General features: G+C 55.3%; 1 protein-coding gene across 2 annotated transcripts; it reads right to left on the reverse strand.

Moving 5' to 3' along the window:
* Window positions 1-6,673: 6,673 nt before the first annotated feature.
* LOC119979461 (intraflagellar transport protein 43 homolog A) lies at window positions 6,674-24,805 on the reverse strand. Of its 2 annotated transcripts, none has more exons than XM_038821718.1 (4): window positions 24,484-24,805; window positions 21,355-21,430; window positions 14,046-14,108; window positions 6,674-6,928 (listed from the first exon to the last, which is right to left on the reverse strand). In XM_038821718.1, exons 1-4 carry the CDS (start codon window positions 24,504-24,506, stop codon window positions 6,803-6,805), a joined length of 288 nt encoding a protein of 95 aa, XP_038677646.1. In that variant the 5' UTR covers window positions 24,507-24,805; the 3' UTR covers window positions 6,674-6,802. The 2 variants fall into 2 exon arrangements, with proteins under 2 accessions (XP_038677646.1, XP_038677655.1); XM_038821727.1 differs by having other exon boundaries at window positions 6,674-6,925; window positions 24,484-24,636.
* Between the last annotated feature and the right edge of the window lie 334 nt (window positions 24,806-25,139).

A 25,139-nucleotide genomic window follows, 5' to 3' on the forward strand; every position in this document is an offset into this window, starting at 1 on the left:
GCCCAACGCTGGCACAGAAACAGCCCAACGCTGGCACAGAAACAGCCCAACGCTGGTACAGAAACAGCCCAACGCCGGCACAGAGACAGCCCAACGCCGGCACAGAGACAGCCCAACGCCGGCACAGAGACAGCCCAACGCCGGTACAGAAACAGCCCAACGCTGGCACAGAGACAGCCCAACGCCGGCACAGAGACAGCCCAACGCTGGCACAGAAACAGCCCAACGCCGGTACAGAAACAGCCCAACGCCGGCACAGAGACAGCCCAACGCTGGCACAGAGACAGCCCAACGCTGGCACAGAAACAGCCCAACGCTGGCACAGAAACAGCCCAACGCCGGCACAGAAACAGCCCAACGCCGGCACAGAAACAGCCCAACGCCGGCACAGAAACAGCCCAACGCTGGTACAGAAACAGCCCAACGCTGGTACAGAAACAGCCCAACGCCGGCACAGAAACAGCCCAACGCCGGCACAGAAACAGCCCAAAGCTGGTACAGAAACAGCCCAACGCTGGCACAGAAACAGCCCAACGCCGGAACAGAAACAGCCCAACGCCGGCACAGAAACAGCCCAACGCCGGCACAGAAACAGCCCAACGCTGGCACAGAAACAGCCCAACGCCGGCACAGAAACAGCCCAACGCCGGCACAGAGACAGCCCAACGCTGGCACAGAAACAGCCCAACGCCGGCACAGAAACAGCCCAACGCTGGCACAGAAACAGCCCAACGCTGGCACAGAAACAGCCCAACGCTGGCACAGAAACAGCCCAACGCTGGCACAGAAACAGCCCAAGGCCGGTACAGAAACAGCCCAACGCTGGCACAGAAACAGCCCAACGCTGGGACAGAAACAGCCCAACGCCGGCACAGAAACAGCCCAACGCTGGCACAGAAACAGCCCAACGCTGGCACAGAAACAGCCCAACGCCGGCACAGAAACAGCCCAACGCTGGCACAGAAACAGCCCAACGCCGGCACAGAAACAGCCCAACGCCGGCACAGAAACAGCCCAACGCCGGCACAGAAACAGCCCAACGCTGGCACAGAAACAGCCCAACGCCGGCACAGAAACAGCCCAACGCCGGCACAGAAACAGCCCAACGCCGGCACAGAAACAGCCCAACGCCGGCACAGAAACAGCCCAACGCTGGCACAGAAACAGCCCAACGCTGGCACAGAAACAGCCCAACGCCGGCACAGAGACAGCCCAACGCTGGCACAGAGACAGCCCAACGCTGGCACAGAAACAGCCCAACGCTGGCACAGAAACAGCCCAACGCTGGTACAGAAACAGCCCAACGCTGGCACAGAAACAGCCCAACGCCGGCACAGAGACAGCCCAACGCCGGCACAGAAACAGCCCAACGCTGGCACAGAAACAGCCCAACGCCGGCACAGAAACAGCCCAACGCCGGTACAGAAACAGCCCAACGCTGGCACAGAAACAGCCCAAGGCCGGTACAGAAACAGCCCAACGCTGGCACAGAGACAGCCCAACGCTGGCACAGAAACAGCCCAACGCTGGCACAGAAACAGCCCAATGCCGGCACAGAAACAGCCCAACGCTGGCACAGAAACAGCCCAACGCCGGCACAGAAACAGCCCAACGCTGGCACAGAGACAGCCCAACGCCGGCACAGAAACAGCCCAACGCCGGCACAGAGACAGCCCAACGCCGGCACAGAAACAGCCCAACGCTGGCACAGAAACAGCCCAACGCCGGTACAGAAACAGCCCAACGCCGGCACAGAAACAGCCCAACGCCGGCACAGAAACAGCCCAACGCTGGTAGAGAAACAGCCCAACGCTGGCACAGAAACAGCCCAACGCTGGCACAGAAACAGCCCAACGCTGGCACAGAAACAGCCCAACGCCGGCACAGAGACAGCCCAACGCCGGCACAGAAACAGCCCAACGCCGGCACAGAGACAGCCCAACGCCGGTACAGAAACAGCCCAACGCCGGCACAGAAACAGCCCAACGCCGGCACAGAAACAGCCCAACGCTGGTAGAGAAACAGCCCAACGCTGGCACAGAAACAGCCCAACGCTGGCACAGAAACAGCCCAACGCTGGCACAGAAACAGCCCAACGCTGGCACAGAAACAGCCCAACGCTGGTACAGAAACAGCCCAACGCCGGCACAGAGACAGCCCAACGCTGGCACAGAAACAGCCCAACGCCGGCACAGAAACAGCCCAACGCTGGCACAGAAACAGCCCAACGCCGGCACAGAAACAGCCCAACGCCGGCACAGAAACAGCCCAACGCCGGCACAGAAACAGCCCAACGCTGGCACAGAGACAGCCCAACGCTGGCACAGAAACAGCCCAACGCTGGCACAGAAACAGCCCAACGCTGGTACAGAAACAGCCCAACGCCGGCACAGAAACAGCCCAACGCTGGTACAGATACAGCCCAACGCCGGCACAGAAACAGCCCAACGCCGGCACAGAGACAGCCCAACGCTGGCACAGAAACAGCCCAACGCCGGCACAGAAACAGCCCAACGCTGGCACAGAAACAGCCCAACGCTGGTACAGAAACAGCCCAACGCTGGCACAGAGACAGCCCAACGCCGGCACAGAAACAGCCCAACGCTGGCACAGAGACAGCCCAACGCTGGTACAGAAACAGCCCAACGCTGGTACAGAAACAGCCCAACGCCGGCACAGAAACAGCCCAAAGCTGGTACAGAGACAGCCCAACGCCGGCACAGAGACAGCCCAACGCCGGCACAGAGACAGCCCAACGCCGGCACAGAAACAGCCCAACGCTGGTACAGAAACAGCCCAACGCTGGTACAGAAACAGCCCAACGCTGGTACAGAAACAGCCCAACGCCGGCACAGAAACAGCCCAACGCCGGCACAGAGACAGCCCAACGCTGGCACAGAAACAGCCCAACGCTGGTACAGAGACAGCCCAACCAGCTGCATGTACACACACAGCCATCTCCATTACTGAGTGTACCAGCTACATGTACACACACAGCCATCTCCATTACTCAGTGAGTGTACCAGCTACATGTACACACACAGCCATCTCCATTACTGAGTGAGTGTACCAGCTACATGTACACACACAGCCATCTCCATTACTGAGTGAGTGTACCAGCTACATGTACACACACAGCCATCTCCATTACTGTGTGTCCCAGCTACATGTACACACACAGCCATCTCCATTACTCAGTGTACCAGCTACATGTACACACACAGCCATCTCCATTACTGTGTGTCCCAGCTACATGTACACACACAGCCATCTCCATTACTGAGTGTACCAGCTACATGTACACACACAGCCATCTCCATTACTCAGTGTACCAGCTACATGTACACACACAGCCATCTCCATTACTGAGTGTACCAGCTACATGTACACACACAGCCATCTCCATTACTCAGTGTACCAGCTACATGTACACACACAGCCATCTCCATTACTGAGTGTACCAGCTACATGTACACACACAGCCATCTCCATTACTCAGTGTACCAGCTACATGTACACACACAGCCATCTCCATTACTGAGTGTACCAGCTACATGTACACACACAGCCATCTCCATTACTCAGTGTACCAGCTGCATGTACACACACAGCCATCTCCATTACTGAGTGTACCAGCTACATGTACACACACAGCCATCTCCATTACTCAGTGTACCAGCTGCATGTACACACACAGCCATCTCCATTACTCAGTGTACCAGCTACATGTACACACACAGCCATCTCCATTACTGAGTGTACCAGCTACATGTACACACACAGCCATCTCCATTACTCAGTGTACCAGCTGCATGTACACACACAGCCATCTCCATTACTCAGTGTACCAGCTACATGTACACACACAGCCATCTCCATTACTCAGTGTACCAGCTACATGTACACACACAGCCATCTCCATTACTCAGTGTACCAGCTACATGTACACACACAGCCATCTCCATTACTCAGTGTACCAGCTACATGTACACACACAGCCATCTCCATTACTGTGTGTCCCAGCTACATGTACACACACAGCCATCTCCATTACTGAGTGAGTGTACCAGCTACATGTACACACACAGCCATCTCCATTACTCAGTGTGTGTGGAGCAGCACGGTAGCATGGTGGTTAGCATAAATGCTTCACAGCTCCAGGGTCCCTGGTTCGATTCCCGGCTGGGTCACTGTCTGTGTGGAGCCTGCACGTCCTCCCCGTGTGTGCGTGGGTTTCCTCCGGATGCTCCGGTTTCCTCCCACAGTCCAAAGATGTGCGGGTTAGGTGGATTGGCCACGCTAAATTGCCCGTAGTGTCCTAAAATGTAAGGTTAAGGGGGGGTTGTTGGGTTACGGGTATAGGGTGGATACGTTGGTTTGAGTAGGGCGATCATTGCTCGGCATAACATCGAGGGCCGAAGGGCCTGTTCTGTGCTGTACTGTTCTATGTTCTATGTACACACACACCCATCTCCATTACTGAGTGTACCAGCTACATGTACACACACAGCCATCTCCATTACTCAGTGTACCAGCTGCATGTACACACACAGCCATCTCCATTACTGAGTGTACCAGCTACATGTACACACACAGCCATCTCCATTACTGAGTGTACCAGCTACATGTACACACAGCCATCTCCATTACTGAGTGTACCAGCTACATGTACACACAGCCATCTCCATTACTGAGTGTACCAGCTACATGTACACACACAGCCATCTCCATTACTGAGTGTACCAGCTACATGTACACACAGCCATCTCCATTACTCAGTGTACCAGCTACATGTACACACACAGCCATCTCCATTATTCAGTATACCAGCTACATGTACACACACAGCCATCTCCATTACTCAGTGTACCAGCTACATGTACACACACAGCCATCTCCATTACTGAGTGTACCAGCTACATGTACACACACAGCCATCTCCATTACTCAGTGTACCAGCTGCATGTACACACACAGCCATCTCCATTACTGAGTGTACCAGCTACATGTACACACACAGCCATCTCCATTACTCAGTGTACCAGCTACATGTACACACACAGCCATCTCCATTACTCAGTGTACCAGCTGCATGTACACACACAGCCATCTCCATTACTGAGTGTACCAGCTACATGTACACACACAGCCATCTCCATTACTCAGTGTACCAGCTACATGTACACACACAGCCATCTCCATTACTGAGTGTACCAGCTACATGTACACACACAGCCATCTCCATTACTCAGTGTACCAGCTACATGTACACACACAGCCATCTCCATTACTCAGTGTACCAGCTGCATGTACACACACAGCCATCTCCATTACTCAGTGTACCAGCTACATGTACACACACAGCCATCTCCATTACTCAGTGTACCAGCTACATGTACACACACAGCCATCTCCATTACTCAGTTTACCAGCTACATGTACACACACAGCCATCTCCATTACTCAGTGTACCAGCTACATGTACACACACAGCCATCTCCATTACTCAGTGTACCAGCTACATGTACACACACAGCCATCTCCATTACTCAGTGTACCAGCTACATGTACACACACAGCCATCTCCATTACTCAGTGTACCAGCTACATGTACACACACAGCCATCTCCATTACTGAGTGTACCAGCTACATGTACACACACAGCCATCTCCATTACTGAGTGTACCAGCTGCATGTACACACACAGCCATCTCCATTACTGAGTGTACCAGCTACATGTACACACACAGCCATCTCCATTACTCAGTGAGTGTACCAGCTACATGTACACACACAGCCATCTCCATTACTCAGTGTACCAGCTACATGTACACACACAGCCATCTCCATTACTCAGTGTACCAGCTACATGTACACACACAGCCATCTCCATTACTGAGTGTACCAGCTGCATGTACACACACAGCCATCTCCATTACTCAGTGTACCAGCTACATGTACACACACAGCCATCTCCGTTACTCAGTGTACCAGCTACATGTACACACACAGCCATCTCCATTACTGAGTGTACCAGCTACATGTACACACACAGCCATCTCCATTACTGAGTGTACCAGCTACATGTACACACACAGCCATCTCCATTACTCAGTGTACCAGCTACATGTACACACACAGCCATCTCCGTTACTCAGTGTACCAGCTACATGTACACACACAGCCATCTCCATTACTCAGTGTACCAGCTACATGTACACACACAGCCATCTCCATTACTGAGTGTACCAGCTACATGTACACACACAGCCATCTCCATTACTCAGTGTACCAGCTACATGTACACACACAGCCATCTCCATTACTGAGTGTACCAGCTACATGTACACACACAGCCATCTCCATTACTCAGTGAGTGTACCAGCTACATGTACACACACAGCCATCTCCATTACTGAGTGTACCAGCTACATGTACACACACAGCCATCTCCATTACTCAGTGTACCAGCTACATGTACACACACAGCCATCTCCATTACTCAGTGTACCCGCTACATGTACACACACAGCCATCTCCATTACTCAGTGTACCCGCTACATGTACACACACAGCCATCTCCATTACTCAGTGTACCAGCTACATGTACACACAGCCATCTCCATTACTCATCGCCACCCAGGTAATACAATAAAGAAAAACACGGAATTGGAATAGATATAAAAACACTTTCTATTTTACAAAGCTCTGGCACTTTAACATTAATATTCAGAGAAAATATCAGATCATTGAAGAAACAGAAACAGTCGCTTGTTGAACATGTAGCGAATCCTCTTTGAGTTAGGCTGGTACAGACAGGAGCTTAGCTTCTTCCTCATCCTGTCCAACACAATGCTCAGATTCAGTCAGCAGCTCGGAGGACACCTCAGTGAACAGATGATCCCAACTCCAGCATTCATCCTCCTGCTCAAAGGCAAAACAACAGAGTGAACAGAAATATTGCAGGATAACCCAGAGTGCGTACTTCCTGAGCGACGGGCAGCCTGTAACAGCCAGTCACACCGGAGGTGGTTCCCGTGCAGGTCACCGTACGTCAGGCTCTAACCCGACGGAGCGGCAGAGCGAGTCAGGTTGTATTGGGGGATGTCGGGGCCGATGTCAAAGAGAGGAGGACGACGGAAATCACAAGCGCCAGGACCAACCAAAGATTCGGCAAAGTTGGGAAGCGGCCGAGCTCATCACCCTGGGTATGATGGCGGGGGTGATGGCAAAAGAACTGGTGAAGTTCGGTGGGGAGATTGACGAGAGGCAGGACCCGGGTACGAGGGTGTAATTTACAGCTATGGTGAGGAGGCTTTGGGCAAGATTAGGGAGCAGCTGGGCAGGCGTGCAGGCTGAGAAGGTGAAAGGCGTGGAGGAGGCCCAGCATGTGGAACGCCTCATGCCGCTGGAAGCCAAAACAATGCTGGTCGGCAACAAAAACAAGGGCCTCGAGGCAAAACTAGACAGCGTGGAAAATAGGCCCAGGCGCATGAACCTGAGGCTGGGGGGGGTCTGCTGGAGGGAGTCGGGGGGTCTGCTGGAGGGAGTCGGGGGGTCTGCTGGAGGGAGTCGGCGGGTCTGCTGGAGGGAGTCGGGGGTCTGCTGGAGGGAGTCGGGGGGTCTGCTGGAGGGAGTCGGGGGGTCTGCTGGAGTGAGTCGGGGGGTCTGCTGGAGGGAGTCGGGGGGTCTGCTGGAGGGAGTCGGGGGGTCTGCTGGAGGGAGTCGGGGGGTCTGCTGGAGGGAGTCGGGGGGTCTGCTGGAGGGAGTCGGGGGGTCTGCTGGAGGGAGTCGGGGGGTCTGCTGGAGGGAGTCGGGGGGGTCTGCTGGAGGGAGTCGGGGGGTCTGCTGGAGGGAGTCGGGGGGTCTGCTGGAGGGAGTCGGGGGGTCTGCTGGAGGGAGTCGGGGGGTCTGCTGGAGGGAGTCGGGGGGTCTGCTGGAGGGAGTCGACGGCTCAGGGCCAACCGGATACGTCTCTGCGAAGCTTTCCCACTAGATGAGCGGAGACAAGGAGTTTGCTGTTCCAGAGCTGGACAGGGCTCCATCGACACTGTCCCCATCAAACACCCCCAGGACAGGTACAGCACGGAGTTGGATACAGAGTAAAGCTCCGTCTACACTGTCCCCATCAAACACTCCCAGGACAGGTACAGCACGGGGTTAGATACAGAGTAACGCTCCCTCTACACTGTCCCCATCAAACACTCCCAGGACAGGTACAGCACAGGGTTAGATACAGAGTAAAGCTCCCTCTACACTGTTCCCATCAAACACTCCCAGGACAGGTACAGCACGGGGTTAGATACAGAGTAAAGCTCCCTCTACACTGTCCCCATCAAACACTCCCAGGACAGGTACAGCACGGGGTTAGATACAGAGTAAAGCTCCCTCTACACTGTCCCCATCAAACACTCCCAGGACAGGTACAGCACGGGGTTAGATACAGAGTAATGCTCCCTCTACACTGTCCCCATCAAACACTCCCAGGACAGGTACAGCACGGGGTTAGATACAGAGTAAAGCTCCCTCTACACTGTCCCCATCAAACACTCCCAGGACAGGTACAGCACGGGGTTAGATACAGAGTAAAGCTCCCTCTACACTGTCCCCATCAAACACTCCCAGGACAGTTACAGCACGGGGTTAGATACAGAGTAATGCTCCCTCTACACTGTCCCCATCAAACACTCCCAGGACAGGTACAGCATGGGGTTAGATACAGAGTAAAGCTCCCTCTACACTGCCCCCATCAAACACTCCCAGGACAGGTACAGCACGGGGTTAGATACAGAGTAAAGCTCCCTCTACACTGTCCCCATCAAACACTCCCAGGACAGGTACAGCACGGGGTTAGATACAGAGTAAAGCATCCTCTACACTGTCCCCATCAAACACTCCCAGGACAGGTACAGCACGGGGTTAGATACAGAGTAATGCTCCCTCTACACTGTCCCCATCAAACACTCCCAGGACAGGTACAGCACGGGGTTAGATACAGAGTAAAGCTCCCTCTACACTGTCCCCATCAAACACTCCCAGGACAGGTACAGCACGGGGTTAGATACAGAGTAAAGCTCCCTCTACACTGTCCCCATCAAACACTCCCAGGACAGGTACAGCACGGGGTTAGATACAGAGTAAAGCTCCCTCTACACTGTCCCCATCAAACACTCCCAGGACAGGTCCAGCACGGGGTTAGATACAGAGTAAAGCTCCCTCTACACTGTCCCCATCAAACACTCCCAGGACAGGTACAGCACGGGGTTAGATACAGAGTAAAGCTCCCTCTACACTGTCCCCATCAAACACTCCCAGGACAGGTACAGCACGGGGTTAGATACAGAGTAAAGCTCCCTCTACACTGTCCCCATCAAACACTCCCAGGACAGGTACAGCACGGGGTTAGATACAGAGTAAAGCATCCTCTACACTGTCCCCATCAAACACTCCCAGGACAGGTACAGCACGGGGTTAGATACAGACTAATGCTCCCTCTACACTGTCCCCATCAAACACTCCCAGGACAGGTACAGCACGGGGTTAGATACAGAGTAAAGCTCCCTCTACACTGTCCCCATCAAACACTCCCAGGACAGGTACAGCACGGGGTTAGATACAGAGTAAAGCTCCCTCTACACTGTCCCCATCAAACACTCCCAGGACAGGTACAGCACGGGGTTAGATACAGAGTAAAGCTCCCTCTACACTGTCCCCATCAAACACTCCCAGGACAGGTCCAGCACGGGGTTAGATACAGAGTAAAGCTCCCTCTACACTGTCCCCATCAAACACTCCCAGGACAGGTACAGCACGGGGTTAGATACAGAGTAAAGCTCCCTCTACACTGTCCCCATCAAACACTCCCAGGACAGGTACAGCACGGGGTTAGATACAGAGTAAAGCTCCCTCTACACTGTCCCCATCAAACACTCCCAGGACAGTGACAGCACGGGGTTAGAGACAGAGTAAAGCTCCCTCTACACTGTCCCCATCAAACACTCCCAGGACAGGTACAGCACGGGGTTAGATACAGAGTAAAGCTCCCTCTACACTGTCCCCATCAAACACTCCCAGGACAGGTACAGCACGGGGTTAGATACAGAGTAATGCTCCCTCTACACTGTCCCCATCAAACACTCCCAGGACAGGTACAGCACGGGGTTAGATACAGAGTAAAGCTCCCTCTACACTGTCCCCATCAAACACTCCCAGGACAGGTACAGCACGGGGTTAGATACAGAGTAAAGCTCCCTCTACACTGTCCCCATCAAACACTCCCAGGACAGGTACAGCACGGGGTTAGATACAGAGTAAAGCTCCCTCTACACTGTCCCCATCAAACACTCCCAGGACAGGAACACCACGGGGTTAGATACAGAGTAAAGCTCCCTCTACACAGTCCCCATCAAACACTCCCAGGAAAGGTACAACACGGGGTTAGATACAGAGTAAAGCTCCCTCTACACTGTCCCCATCAAATACTCCCAGGACAGGTACAGCACGGGGTTAGATACAGAGTAAAGCTCCCTCTACACTGTCCCCATCAAACACTCCCAGGGCAGGTACAGCACGGGGTTAGATACAGAGTAAAGCTCCCCCTACACTGTCCCCATCAAACACTCCCAGGACAGGTACAGCACGGGGTTAGATACAGAGTAAAGCTCCCCCTACACTGTCCCCATCAAACACTCCCAGGACAGGTACAGCACGGGGTTAGATACAGAGTAAAGCTCCCTCTACACTGTCCCCATCAAACACTCCCAGGACAGGTACAGCCCGGGGTTAGATACAGAGTAAAGCTCCCTCTACACTGTCCCCATCAAACACTCCCAGGACAGGTACAGCACGGGGTTAGATACAGAGTAAAGCTCCCTCTACACTATCCCCATCAAACACTCCCAGGACAGGTACAGCACGGGGTTAGATACAGAGTAAAGCTCCCTCTACACTGTCCCCATCAAACACTCCCAGGACAGGTACAGCACGGGGTTAGATACAGAGTAAAGCTCCCTCTACACTGTCCCCATCAAACACTCCCAGGACAGGTACAGCACGGGGTTAGATACAGAGTAAAGCTCCCTCTACACTATCCCCATCAAACACTCCCAGGACAGGTACAGCACGGGGTTAGATACAGAGTAAAGCTCCCTCTACACTGTCCCCATCAAACACTCCCAGGACAGGTACAGCACGGGGTTAGATACAGAGTAAAGCTCCCTCTACACTATCCCCATCAAACACTCCCAGGACAGGTACAGCCCGGGGTTAGATACAGAGTAAAGCTCCCTCTACACTGTCCCCATCAAACACTCCCAGGACAGGTACAGCACGGGGTTAGATACAGAGTAAAGCTCCCTCTACACTATCCCCATCAAACACTCCCAGGACAGGTACAGCCCGGGGTTAGATACAGAGTAAAGCTCCCTCTACACTGTCCCCATCAAACACTCCCAGGACAGGTACAGCACGGGGTTAGATACAGAGAACAAAATTGACAATATAATCCGTATCCCAGTGAGGACATTACGATTTCTCCGAAGGAATCCAGGGATTATTGTCCAATTGGTCTCAGTCCATTAGTAGTTTTCCAGATTAATACCTGGATTGGGTGGGTTGTTTTATGAGGAAAGGCTGGATAGGCTCAGCTTGTATCTGCTGCAGTTTAGAAGAGGAAACGTGATTGGAACATTTAAGATCCTGAGGGGTATTGACAGGGTGGATGTGGAGAGGATGTTTCCTCTTGTGGGAGAATAAATTACCCATTTCGGACAAATTATGGGGAGAAATGCTTTCTCTCAGACTGCAGTGAATCTCTTCTTGAAAAGTTGGTGGAAGCAGAGTCTTTACATAATTTTGAGGCAGAGGTGGATAGAATCTTGCAGATGTGTAGGTCACGGTCAGGTCAGCCATGATGTTATTAAATGGCGGAGCCGTTTCGAGGGGCTGAATGGCCTCCTCCTACTCCTTCCCCATATATTTGACGTGCTGCCCACTGTGTGAACTGACAGGAATGGTGGTGTGGCTGAACTCCTGTGCATCTCTCTTGGTCAATCGGAAGGTGACGCCCCGTGATCGTGTCCATTCCTCACCGTACACACGGTGATGCCCCGTGTACCTGCCATTCCCCACCGTACACACGGTGATGCCCCGTGTTCCTGTCCATTCCTCACCGTACACACGGTGATGCCCCGTGTTCCTGTCCATTCCCCACCGTACACACGGTGATGCCCCGTGATCGTGTCCATTCCCCACCGTACACCTGAGGCCCCGTGTTCCTGTCCATTCCCCACCGTACACCGGTGATGCCCCGTGCTGCTGTCCATTCCTCACCGTACACACGGTGATGCCCCGTGTTCCTGTCCATTCCTCACCGTACACACGGTGATGCCCCGTGTACCTGCCATTCCCCACCGTACACACGGTGATGCCCCGTGTTCCTGTCCATTCCCCACCGTACACACGGTGATGCCCCGTGTTCCTGTCCATTCCTCACCGTACACACGGTGATGCCCCGTGTTCCTGTCCATTCCCCACCGTACACACGGTGATGCCCCGTGTTCCTGTCCATTCCCCACCGTACACACGGTGATGCCCCGTGTTCCTGTCCATTCCTCACCGTACACACGGTGATGCCCCGTGTTCCTGTCCATTCCCCACCGTACACACGGTGATGCCCCGTGTTCCTGTCCATTCCCCACCGTACACACGGTGATGCCCCGTGCTGCTGTCCATTCCTCACCGTACACACGGTGATGCCCCGTGTTCCTGTCCATTCCTCACCGTACACACGGTGATGCCCCGTGTTCCTGTCCATTCCCCACCGTACACACGGTGATGCCCCGTGTTCCTGTCCATTCCCCACCGTACACACGGTGATGCCCCGTGTTCCTGTCCATTCCTCACCGTACACACGGTGATGCCCCGTGTTCCTGTCCATTCCCCACCGTACACACGGTGATGCCCCGTGTTCCTGTCCATTCCCCACCGTACACACGGTGATGCCCCGTGTTCCTGTCCATTCCCCACTGTACACACGGTGATGCCCCGTGTTCCTGTCCATTCCTCACCGTACACACGGTGATGCCCCGTGTTCCTGTCCATTCCTCACCGTACACCAGTGATGCCCCGTGTTCCTGTCCATTCCCCACCGTACACACGGTGATGCCCCGTGTTCCTGTCCATTCCTCACCGTACACCAGTGATGCCCCGTGTACCTGTCCATTCCCCACCGTACACACGGTGATGCCCCGTGTTCCTGTCCATTCCCCACCGTACACACGGTGATGCCCCGTGTTCCTGTCCATTCCTCACCGTACACACGGTGGTGCCCCGTGTTCCTGTCCATTCCTCACCGTACACACGGTGATGCCCCGTGTTCCTGTCCATTCCCCACCGTACACCGGTGATGCCCCGTGTTCCTGTCCATTCTCCACACGGATGATCCCTGGAATGGCGGGTCTAACATATGATGAACGGCTGAGGATCCTGGGATTGTATTCATTGGAGTTTAGAAGGTTAAGGGGAGATCTAATAGAAACTTACAAGATAATACATGGCTTAGAAAGGGTGGACGCAAAGAAACTGTTTCCGTTAGGCGAGGAGACGAGGACCCGTGGGCACAGCCTTAGAATTAGAGGGGGTAAATTCAGAACAGAAATGCGGAGACATTTCTTCAGCCAGAGAGTGGTGGGCCTGTGGAATTCATTGCCGCGGAATGCAGTGGAGGCCGGGACGCTAAATGGCTTCAAGGCAGAGATAGATAAATTCTTGATGTCGCGAGGAATTAAGGGCTACGGGGAGAATGCTGGTAGGTGGAGTTGAAATGCCCATCAGCCATGATTGAATGGCGGAGTGGACTCGATGGGCCGAATGGCCTTACTTCCACTCCTATGTCTTATGGTCTTATGGTACACCGGTGATGCCCCGTGTTCCTGCCATTCCCCACCTTACACCGGTGATGCCCCGTGTTCCTGTCCATTCCTCACCGTGCACCCCATCTCTGCTCATAGTTCAGTTTGGTTTTTGACACTTTGCTCAATCTCACCTCTCTGACCTCCTGCTCCGCTGATAACACGCGACTCAGCAGTTTCAGATCAATATCTCCGTCCTGTTAAAAACACACATACCAGCAGGTAAGTTCCATACAATCAGCTAGGTAGCGTTGGAACAGTGCATCAGAACAACTACTTCCATTTAAATAGCGCATTAGCACAGTCAAATGTCCCACAATGTTTCACAGCAGCAATGTCAAAACAATTTGTCACTGAGCGACGTGTCTAAATATTATCTGACCAAACGCTTGCTCAAAGAGGTGAGATTTAAGGAGCATCAGGAGAAGTCGATAGGAGGCAATCTTTAAGTGGTGAATTCCAGTGCTTCGAGCCCAGGCAGCTGGAGGCACAGTCAGCAATAATACATCAAATAAACTAATGATGCTCAAGAGGCTGGGATTAGAATACAGAGACCTCGGAGGGACATCATACTGGAGGAGATAAGAGAGATAGGGAGGGGCTAGGCCATGGAGGGATTTGAAAACAGGGACATGTTCCGATCCCAGTTGATGTTAATACTGGGCAAGTCAGATCCCAAAGTGAAACCTGGCTTGATACATCAGAACTGTTTTTTTTAGAAACCGTGGAGAAGAGTTACTGAACAAATTCACAGGAATCTGCTGATAAACGTCTAACACAAAGAATAAAATATTTATTAAGCAGGAAAAATGGAAAATATTACAACAGATAAAAAGGTTGGAAAATCTCACTGTAGACAAAAGACGCTTGAAATTCACTTACCCCAGCAATATCTTGAGACACATAAACCAGTGAAGAGTTACCACTTAATACATACATACAGTTCCGTCAATGGATTTGAAATGTGACTCTCTTTCTCTCCACAGTAGCTGCCAAACCTGTTGTGTTTATCCAGCGTTTTCTGTTTTGATTTCAGATTTCTAGCATCTGCAGGAGTTTGCTTTTCTAAGAGTTACCAATTGTTTGAGACACTTGGGGCTGCCATGTTTGCAAACGGTTTTCTCCCAGTGAATTCCTGAGCATTCATTCAATGCTTTTCACCCAACACCGACCCCTCCCGAGACATCCAAAACCGCACTCTAAACTCAGTTTACCAATGACAGCTCTGCTAAACTGATCACTTTACTGAGTTCTGGAACTGACTATTGAGTCAGCGGCTGATCCAATAGCCTGATAATGTTTTATTCTGAGAGAGCTGAAAATCTCCGTCTTCACTTTCTGACACATACTGAACTCTCTCTTCTGTCTCTGTTCTGTCTGCGTGTCACTGGGTCAGTTGTTAGGCCTCCCCACAAACATTTAATCCATCTCCTTACCTTCAGGGGTTGTAAAACCTCATTAAAATGTATAAAAATATATATATACCCAGACCTCCCAGGCACCAAGGGCGAAATTCTCCGCACCCGCGGAAAGTCGGCAAACGGTCGTAAAAATCGGGACCGTTTTACGACGGTCGCGAAGGCTTCATTTCCCGACCGATTCACTTCCTGGAAATGGGCTAGCAGCGCGGCCGCGTCAATTACGTGCGTGATGACGACGGAACGCGACGACGACACGAACCCGCCCATGTGACGCCGCCCGACGCCGTAAAAAGGCGCGGGCGACCACAGAATCTGTCGGGCAGGATGTCGGAGCCTAGGCGAGCTGCACCTCGCTTTATTGATGCAGACGTCGAGGCGCTGCTCGATGCCGTGGAGCAGAGGAGGGGCATCATCCGCCCGCGGAGAGGGCATCGCCAACCTGCCAGCACGGTACGCCAGGCCTGGCGTGACGTGGCTGCTGCCGTCAGTGCTGTGGGGCAGACCCCTCGCTCAGCAGAGCAGTGCCGAAAGAAGCTACATGACCTCACCAGGTCTGCCAGGGTAAGTGCCATGAGGGTGCCCCCTAGTCACAACCATCCCTCCCCCTTAACTGCCCGGGGGGGGGGAGAGGGATTGGGGCAGAGTTATTTGAGGGTGGTTCACAAAGTTGTCACAGACCCAGCGCTCTGGCCCCGAGGAGAGATGCAATCATCTGATGACAACTTGCCCCCCCCCCAAACTGTGCCAGTATCAGAACGGACTTCTGATACCTACCGTTTTGTAATGATCTACCTATGTTTCCTCCCCCAACAGGCCAAGGCCGGTCATAACCACCGTGAGCGGCACAAGACTGGAGGGGGTTCGCCCAACATGCACCCCCTCAGCACCTTTGAACAGAGGGCACTGGACCTTGTTGGGGGGTCTGCCACCCGCGATATCGCGCAATGCGAGGTTGGCGGAACTGCAGCAAGTGAGACAACCCTCCCTGACAAACACCCTCCCCCCCCCCCCATCCTCTGTCCCTTCACACACCCTGCCCACTGGGACACCTCCCCATCCTCTGTCCCTTCACACACCCTGCCCACTGGGACCGTCCAGCGGCCTGCCGAGCAAATCGAAATAACCTGTCTCATTCTCTTCCCTAGGATGTGATGCCGAACGACCAGGGCCGTCTGGCTGCAGACGGAGACAGGAATCTGCCGCCACCTCACCCGGGGCCTCACAACAGAGGGTGCCCGATCAGCGGGCAGCCCTATCTGCCCCAACCCAATCTGCGGACCAGGACGCACAGAGGGTTCGAGGTCCACCACCACCACCAGAAATGGCCAGGGACAACCCTCCTGTCGCTGAGCAGCCCCACACCCTGGACGAGGACCTAACCATTGAGAGCGTCGGGCTTGCGGCACTGCTTTCTCCCACCACATCCATCATCCCAGAGACACACACCCCGGCGGGCCTATTTAGTGATGAGTCTCCTGGGGCACAGTCTGGTTGGCACATCACAGATGAGCAGGTACAGCAGGTGGAGGTCGGAGCAACAGAGGGCCCGGACTCGCGGAGGCCAGACCAGGCCCAGGATGCAGCTGGCTCCCAGACGTTTTCGGAGTTCCTGGAGTTTCTCAACCCACCCGCACAGCCGATGCCTCAGGAAACCCAGGGAAACAATGACGGGATGAGGGCTTCCTTCCAGACTCTGCAGACGCTGTTAGAGGAGTCGATCCGCGTCCAAGAGCAGGGAGTGGTGCCGCTCATGGCAGAGACCCAGTCCGACACCGCACGGGTGGCATCCGCGGTGGAGGCAATGGGTCAGGTTATGCAAGACGTTGGGATTAATGTGCACGCGTCATCCTCGGCCCTGGACAGGGTTGCCCTCTCACAGGCAGCAATGTGCCAGAGCCAAACCGACATTGCCGGCGCCCTGCGGGCCATGGCCGAGTCTCAGCAGGTCATTGGCCAGTCGCAGCAGTCAGTCGCCGAGAGCATCAACCGCCTGACACATGTGCTGGATGGCGTCGTGCACAATCAGGTTGAGATCGCACAGTCCCTGGCGGGAATGTCTAACTCCCTGGACTCCGTCTCTGCAAACCTTCGGATCCTGGTGGATACCGTTGCAGGCCTCCAGGACTGGCAGCGCCAGGTGTCGGTGGTGCGACGGGGAACCTCCCCGCTCGCACCTCTGTCCCAAAGTGAGGCCCGGGGGCCACCGGGCTCCCCGAGGGAGGAGGAGGTTTCGGGGCCCGTCCCATTAACTCCATCACGGGACGTCCCGGAATTCTCGGCCTCCCCCCGTCCCATCCCTGGTGCATCGGGTGGGCAGCAGGCAGAGCAGGGTGGCACAATGTCACCCGAGACGCCCGCAGAGCAGCCTGGCCCATCAAGGCCGGGTCGCCCCAGGAAACGCTTGGCCAAGGAGAAACGAGTCGAGGGGGGCGATTCGCAGCAATCCTCCTCCACTCCTGCTGTATCATCTGGGGATTCACTTAGACGTAGTGGTAGGGCCCGTAAGGCAACTAAGATAGACACTGAGTAAGTTGGCACGGGTGAAGGGCACAGTTTAGTTGTAGGGGTAGGGCACCTGTAAATAATTGTTAATATTAAACACACTGTTCCACCTTACTTGTAATACCGTGTGATTGTTCCACAGCCACAGGAATCGTGATGGTGACCGAGTGTCGCTGGGGGTGACGGGTGGTGAAACCTCGGTGCCGGGTGTGCAGTCCCTGCCCCTACCCCCCTCCCACAGCTAGCCCACGCGGGCACGTGATGGAGTGTCAGTGACGAACTCAGCGGCCACCAAGGTGGATGGTTCAGCTATTGCCATGGGTCAGACTCTCTCTAACGATTCTGAGCTCACAGCTCTTCGCAGAGCGGGCTGTCATCATTCCACATGGCACTGATCACACCCGCTGACACAGCCATCAATGTTGTGCCATTCCGTCTGGACCCAGTGATAAGCGTCATGTCGAAGTGGAGCAGTGTACACTGAGGGGGGGGGGGGGTTTGGTGGTGGCAGTTGTGTGGTGACCCTCTGCATGACTAGCGATGCAGGTGGTGGTTTGGTGTTCATCGGGGACGTCACATGCGATGCGTGAACCGTGCTGCCACCATGGCATCGCGTGCCCGCCGTCCTTGCCGGGTCCGTCGTGCCGCCTCCTGGACATCACCAGCACCTGGGTCGTGTCTGCGTGCTGCGCCCGCCACTCCGCCAGCGTCCTCCTCCTCCTCCTCCTCCTCCTCCTCCTCCTCCTCCTCCTCCTCCTCTGTGCTGGCACCACTGCCACTAGCTTCTCCCTCCGCCTCCTGCAACAGGTCATCTCCCCTCTGCATCGCGATGTTGTGCAGCGCACAGCAGACCACTACAATGCGAGCGACCCTGTCGGCCTGGTACTGCAGGGCCCCTCCGGAGCGGTCCAGGCACCTGAATCTCATCTTCAGGAGGCCAAGGCAGCGCTCCACCACACCCCTGGTTGCTGCATGGGCCTCGTTGTATCGTGTTTCCGCATTGGTCTGAGGCCTCCGTATCGGCGTCATCAGCCAAGACCTCAGCGGATAACCCCTGTCGCCTAGCAACCAGCCCCTCAGCCGGGGGGGACGTCCCTCAAACATCGCAGGGATGAACGACTGCGCTAGTATGTAGGAGTCATGCACACTCCCTGGGAACCTTGCACAGACGTTCATGAACCTCATGTGGGGGTCGCATACCACCTGGACATTAATGGAGTATGTCCCCCTCCTGTTTGTGAACACGTCCCTGTCCACAGCAGGCGGGCGCATGGGGACGTGAACACAGTCGATTGACCCCTGAACCCTCGGTATCCCGGCCACACTGGCAAATCCACGGGCTCGTGAGTCTTGACTTGCTCGGTCCTCGGGAAAGGTGATGTAGCGATCGGCGATGGCATAGAGGGCGTCGGTCACATCCCGGATGCACCTGTGCACCGATGACTGGGAGATCCCAGAGACGTCCCCGCTCGGAGACTGGAAGGAGCCGGTAGCATAGAAGTTCAGAGCGACCGTCACCTTGATGGCTACCGGGATCGCGTGTCCTCCCCCCGTTCCACGTGGGGCGAGGTGCGACAGGAGTTCGCAGATATGTATCACCGTCTGCCTACTCAGCCGGAGTCTTCTCCTGCAGGTGATGTCCGGCATTGTTAGGAAAGAGACCCGGACACGGTACACCCTCGGCTTTGGTCGTCGCCTCTGACGCCGTGGCTGCACCCTCACTCTCTCCTCTTCCTCTTCCTCCTCCTCCTCCTCCTCCCCCCCCCATGCTGCTCGACGACTGGCAACTCCTCGGCCCTTCCCTCTGCTGCTGCAGCTGGCCCTGCAGCCACTGCGGGTTGTGGGTGTGGATGCTGCTGCATCTCCAAATCCAGTAGAGCGGCCCCAACCACTGCGCAGAACATAGTCGTTCTGTTCCCATGCATCGTGCTAACCTACAGAAGGGTGGTGGGGGGCGGAGAAACGGGACATGTTAGACGGACGTTAGTCGACACCTCGGCAGCCGCCAGCCATGGGATACCAGTGTGTCCCGGTGGCCTGGTCGCGCTGCTGACACGCGGTCAGCCTAACCCCTGGTCACTTCCTGCATCCAACGGCCAGTAAACTATGTCCTCCTCACGGGTGCGTCAGTGGCCTGTGGCCGGAAGCCACAGGGGAACCAGCGGCCGTGTCCTCGTCACCTGCACACCATGGCATGGTGGCAGACATTTTGTTACGGGGTTGGACGGCTCACTCTCTACCTAAACCCCCCCCCCTCCGTCGCCCCCCACTGCCTCCCCCGTCTCCCCCACTGCCCCCTCCGTCTCCCCCACTGCCTCCTCCGTCTCCCCCACTGCCCCCTCCATCTCCCCCACTGCATCCTCCGTCTCCCCCACTGCCCCCTCCGTCTCCCCCACTGCCCCCTCCGTCTCCCCCACTGCCCCCTCCGTCTCCCCCACTGCCCCCTCCGTCTCCCCCACTGCCCCCTCCGTCTCCCCCACTGCCCCCTCCGTCCCCCCCACCGCCCCCGTTCTGGACCCCCTCCCGTTCCCAGGGATGCCTTCCCCGTTGTGGCCAGACTCGAGCGGTGCGCTGAGCGGTGCGCTGAGCGGTGCGCAGAGTGGTGCCCTGACCTCCTCCAAGCAGTCGTCAGCCAGGCCGACTGGTTGACGAATTTAAAAAGCAGGTGTGTTTCACGACGTCCAAACAGGGCGCCATGACGTCGGGACTTCGGCCCATCCGGGCCGGTGAATAGCGGGGGGGCTCACAGTGGCGATTCTGGTCGTGTCAGGGGCGGGAAGGAGGCGTTTGTCGGGAAACGCGACTCCGACAATTTGCGGGGTTCGGAGAATAGCGGGAGGGCGTCGGAACAGCGTCGCCGTAAAAATTTCCGACGCCCGCTATTCTCCGACCCGTCGTGAGTCCGGAGAATCTCGCCCCAAGTCTCACAAACAACCTAAATAAAACTGAAACCATTTTATCTTTCTTAACACACAAATATATAATATATTCAACTTAAATGATACACTGCACATAACACGTAAGATAACATTGAGTATGGCTGGATTGGGAACCAATGTAGATTAGTGAACCACTGAGATAGACAAGGGCAGCAGACTCACGTGAACCCTACCACCTGGAGGTTCCCCTCTAAGCCACACACTTTCCGAACTTGGAAATATATCGGCCGTTCCTTCACTGTCACTGGGTCAAAAAACTGGAACTCCCTCCCTAACAGCACTGTGGGTGTGCCTACACCTCAGGGACGACAGCGGTTCAAGAAGGCAGCTCACCACCTCCTTCGCAAGGGCAATTAGGGGTGCCCAATAAATGCTGGCCTTGCCTAGCGACACTCACATCCTGTTACTGATTTTTAAAAAGGATGATGGGTGAACGGGCAGAGGTTAGGATACAGGCAGCAGAGTTTCAGGTGAGCTCAAGCACATAGAGGGTGTAAGACGAGAGGTCAGTCTGGAGAAAGTTGGAATAACCTTGGCCTGAGCTACACTCCCCTCTGTATCGCAGTGGCTGTGACACTCACCAGGGTCTGGAAAGCTCCATACTTCATTAAGTCATTGTCCAGATCTCGATACGTCATCACTCGGTTGACCTGAATGCTGTGAAGAGAAGGGATTTAAGATCATTCCCTGTACAGAGTTTGTTTTCAGTTGCTCCACCCAATTCCACATGATCTGCTGAGCTGTGTGAGGATTGATCCTGCAGTCTAAAGTTGTTGCAGTTTTCAACATGGGCTGGGGGGGGGGGGGGGGGGGGGGGTTGGTTGGATGAACTGATTGTTGGGGAGGTTTCTAGCTAATTTTCAAATAACATTCATCAGAACACAAACATTGCCAAGATCCCTTATCAATCCCTCCACAGTCTATTCTCGAATTCTCATTCCAACCCACTTCACCTCCCTCACTCCAATACCACCCCAGCCTCGTGTGCCAACTCCACCGAGTGACATCCCATCTCCACATTCCAATCTCAAACCATCAGAATCTACCTAATGAATCCCAGGGCTGACTCCAACCCCTGACCTGCCTCAATGATGATTGCCAATTGCTGGAGCTTTCCCCACATCACCTCCACCTACCCCACCCAGTCCCACACTCCCCTCCATTAGTCATTGCAACATGTCCACTGTTTCAATGTTCCTCTTCCCCAGCCAATCACAAAGCTTATAAACTATGTTACTTGATTGGATATTTCAACCATTTATTCCCAGCTCCAATGTTTTTATAACTATCAAATGCAAGAATTAAAAAAAACTAATTTCTTACTGACTCAGAAATGAGGACGATTGGCCCCTCGAGCCTGCTCCACCATTCGAGGAGATCGTCGTTGACCTGACTGCCTCATCTCCACTTTTCTGCCGACCCCAATACCCTCTCACTCCCTTTGCCAAGCAAGGATCTGTATAACTCTGCCTTCGATACATTCATTGATCCAGCCTTTACCACTCTGGGCAACAGAATTGCACAGACTCCTGACCCTCTGAGGGGAAAAAGGAAGAGCCCATATTTTTAACCTGTGGCCCCTGGTTCTAGTCTCTGCCACATTCAGCATCCACCCTGTCCTGTCCCCTCGTGATATCACAGCTTGCAACAAGATCACCTTTTGTTCTGTAAACTTCAATGGACACCCACCCAATCGGTCTAACCTTTGCTCAGAAGATAATCCCTGCATCCCAGGATCAGTCGAGAGAACCTTCTCTGAAATGTTGACAATGCAATTATATAGTTTCTTAACAAAGGAGCCAAATGTGTACAGTGCTCCGGATGTGGTTCCACCAATGCTCTGCAGAACTGTAGCAAAACAATCTTGTTCCATTCACGTTGCAATAAACACAATTGACCATCCCAATATCACTTACTGTCACTGCAAACTAACAATGATGCACCAGGACACTCAGATCCCTCTGTACATGGTGCTTCTTTCTGTGCTTTCTCACAGCAGCGTCAAGGAGAATCAAGGACAATCTTTGGTGAATTTGTAACCCCACAAACCAATGCCAGGCAGTCCCAAAGTTTATACCCATCATTCCCCATTCAGGAATCCCACCCCCTCCCCACCCTGCACCAACCCCCACCCACACTGACCCCCTCCCCCGCACCAACCCAACCCACACTGACCCCATCCTCACCCTGCACCAACCCCCACCCACCCCCTCCCCCGCACCAACCCCACCCACACTGACCCCTGAACCCCATCCTCACCCTGCACCAACCTCCACCCACACTGACCCTGACCCCCTCCCCCGCACCAACCCCACCCACACTGACCCCTCCCCCTTCCCCGCACCAACCCACACTGACCCTGACCCCCTCCCCGCACCAACCCCCACCCACACTGACCCTGACCCGCTCCCCCGCACCAACCCCACCCTCACTGACCCCTGACCCCATCCTCACCCTGCACCAACCCCCACCCACACTGACCCCTCCCCCGCACCAACCCCACCCTCACTGACCCCTGACCCCCTCCCCAAACCCCACCCACACTGACCCCTGACCCCATCCTCATCCTTCACCAACACCAGCCACACTGACCCCTGACCCCCTCCCCCGCACCAACCCCACCCTCACTGACCCCATCCTCACCCTGCACCAACCCCCACCCACACTGACCCTGACCCCCTCCCCCGCACCAACCCCCACCCACACTGACCCTGACCCCCTCCCCCGCACCAACCCCACCCTCACTGACCCCTGACCCCATCCTCACCCTGCACCAACCCCCACCCACACTGACCCTGACCCCCTCCCCAACCCCCACCCACACTGACCCCTGACCCCATCCTCACCCTGCACCAACCCCCACCCACCCCCTCCCCCACACCAACCCCACCCTCACTGACCCCTGACCCCATCCTCATCCTTCACCAACACCCACCCACACTGACCCTGACCCCCTCCCCTGCACCAACCCCACCCACACTGACCCCTCCCCCTTCCCCGCACCAACCCCACCCTCACTGACCCCTGACCCCATCCTCACCCTGCACCAACCCCCACCCACACTGACCCTGACCCCCTCCCCAACCCCCACCCACACTGACCCCTGACCCCATCCTCACCCTGCACCAACCCCCACCCACCCCCTCCCCCGCACCAACCCCACCCTCACTGACCCCTGACCCCATCCTCATCCTTCACCAACACCCACCCACGCAGACCCCTGACCCCCTCCCCCGCACCTACCCCCACCCACACTGACCCCTGACCCCCCTCCCCTGCACCTACCCCCACCCACACTGACCCTGACCCCCTCCCCATCCTGCACCAACCCCCACCCACACTGACCGACCGCTCCCCATCCTGCACCAACCCCCACCCACACTGACCCTGATCCCCTCCCCATCCTGCACCAACACCCACCCACGCAGACCCCTGACCCCTCCCCATCCTGCACCAACCACCACCCACGCTGACCCCTGACCCCATCCTCACCCTGCACCAACCCCCACCCACACTGACCCTGACCCCCTCCCCATCCTGCACCAACCCCCAGCCACACTGACCCCCTCCCAAACCCCCACCCACACTGACCCTGACCCCCTCCCCATCCTGCACCAACCCCCACCCACAATGACCCTGACCCCCTCCCCATCCTGCACCAACCCCCACCCACACCATGAACCAACCCTGACCTTTGAACCAATGCTTACCTGGGGGGAGCTGCTACCTGCATGGCAAGGTCCTCCTCCTGTACTTCCTCGAGGTCTGGGATAACGGGAATATCTGGAGCAGGGTTGGAATTCACAATCAGTAAAAGCTGCACGAGACAAAACAGATTTGGTAATCACAGGCTGCTTTGCCTTCGAGGGAGAGAGCTGACTGGTGGTGACTTACCCTGAGGGTCACCACACCTCAGGTGAGGGGCAAGGTTGAGAAGGCGGAGCCTTCATGACAGCCCAGCAGTGTGAGTGACACACACAGTTTACTGAGGGAGTGCTGCACTGCCAGAGGGTCGGTACTGAGGGAGTGCCGCACTGTCAGAGGGTCAGTACTGAGGGAGTGCTGCACTGCCAGAGGGTCGGTACTGAGGGAGTGCCGCACTGTCAGAGGGTCAGTACTGAGAGAGTGCCGCACTGTCAGAGGGTCAGTACTGAGAGAGTGCTGCACTGTCAGAGGGTCAGTACTGAGGGAGTGCTGCACTGTCAGAGGGTCGGTACTGAGAGAGTGCCGCACTGTCAGAGGGTCGGTACTGAGAGAGTGCTGCACTGCCAGAGGGTCGGTACTGAGGGAGTGCTGCACTGTCAGAGGGTCAGTACTGAGGGAGTGCTGCATTGTCAGAGGGTCAGTACTGAGGGAGTGCTGCACT

This window comes from Scyliorhinus canicula, chromosome 2 (genome assembly GCF_902713615.1).
Source record: "Scyliorhinus canicula chromosome 2, sScyCan1.1, whole genome shotgun sequence".
Taxonomy (NCBI): Eukaryota; Metazoa; Chordata; class Chondrichthyes; order Carcharhiniformes; family Scyliorhinidae; genus Scyliorhinus; species Scyliorhinus canicula.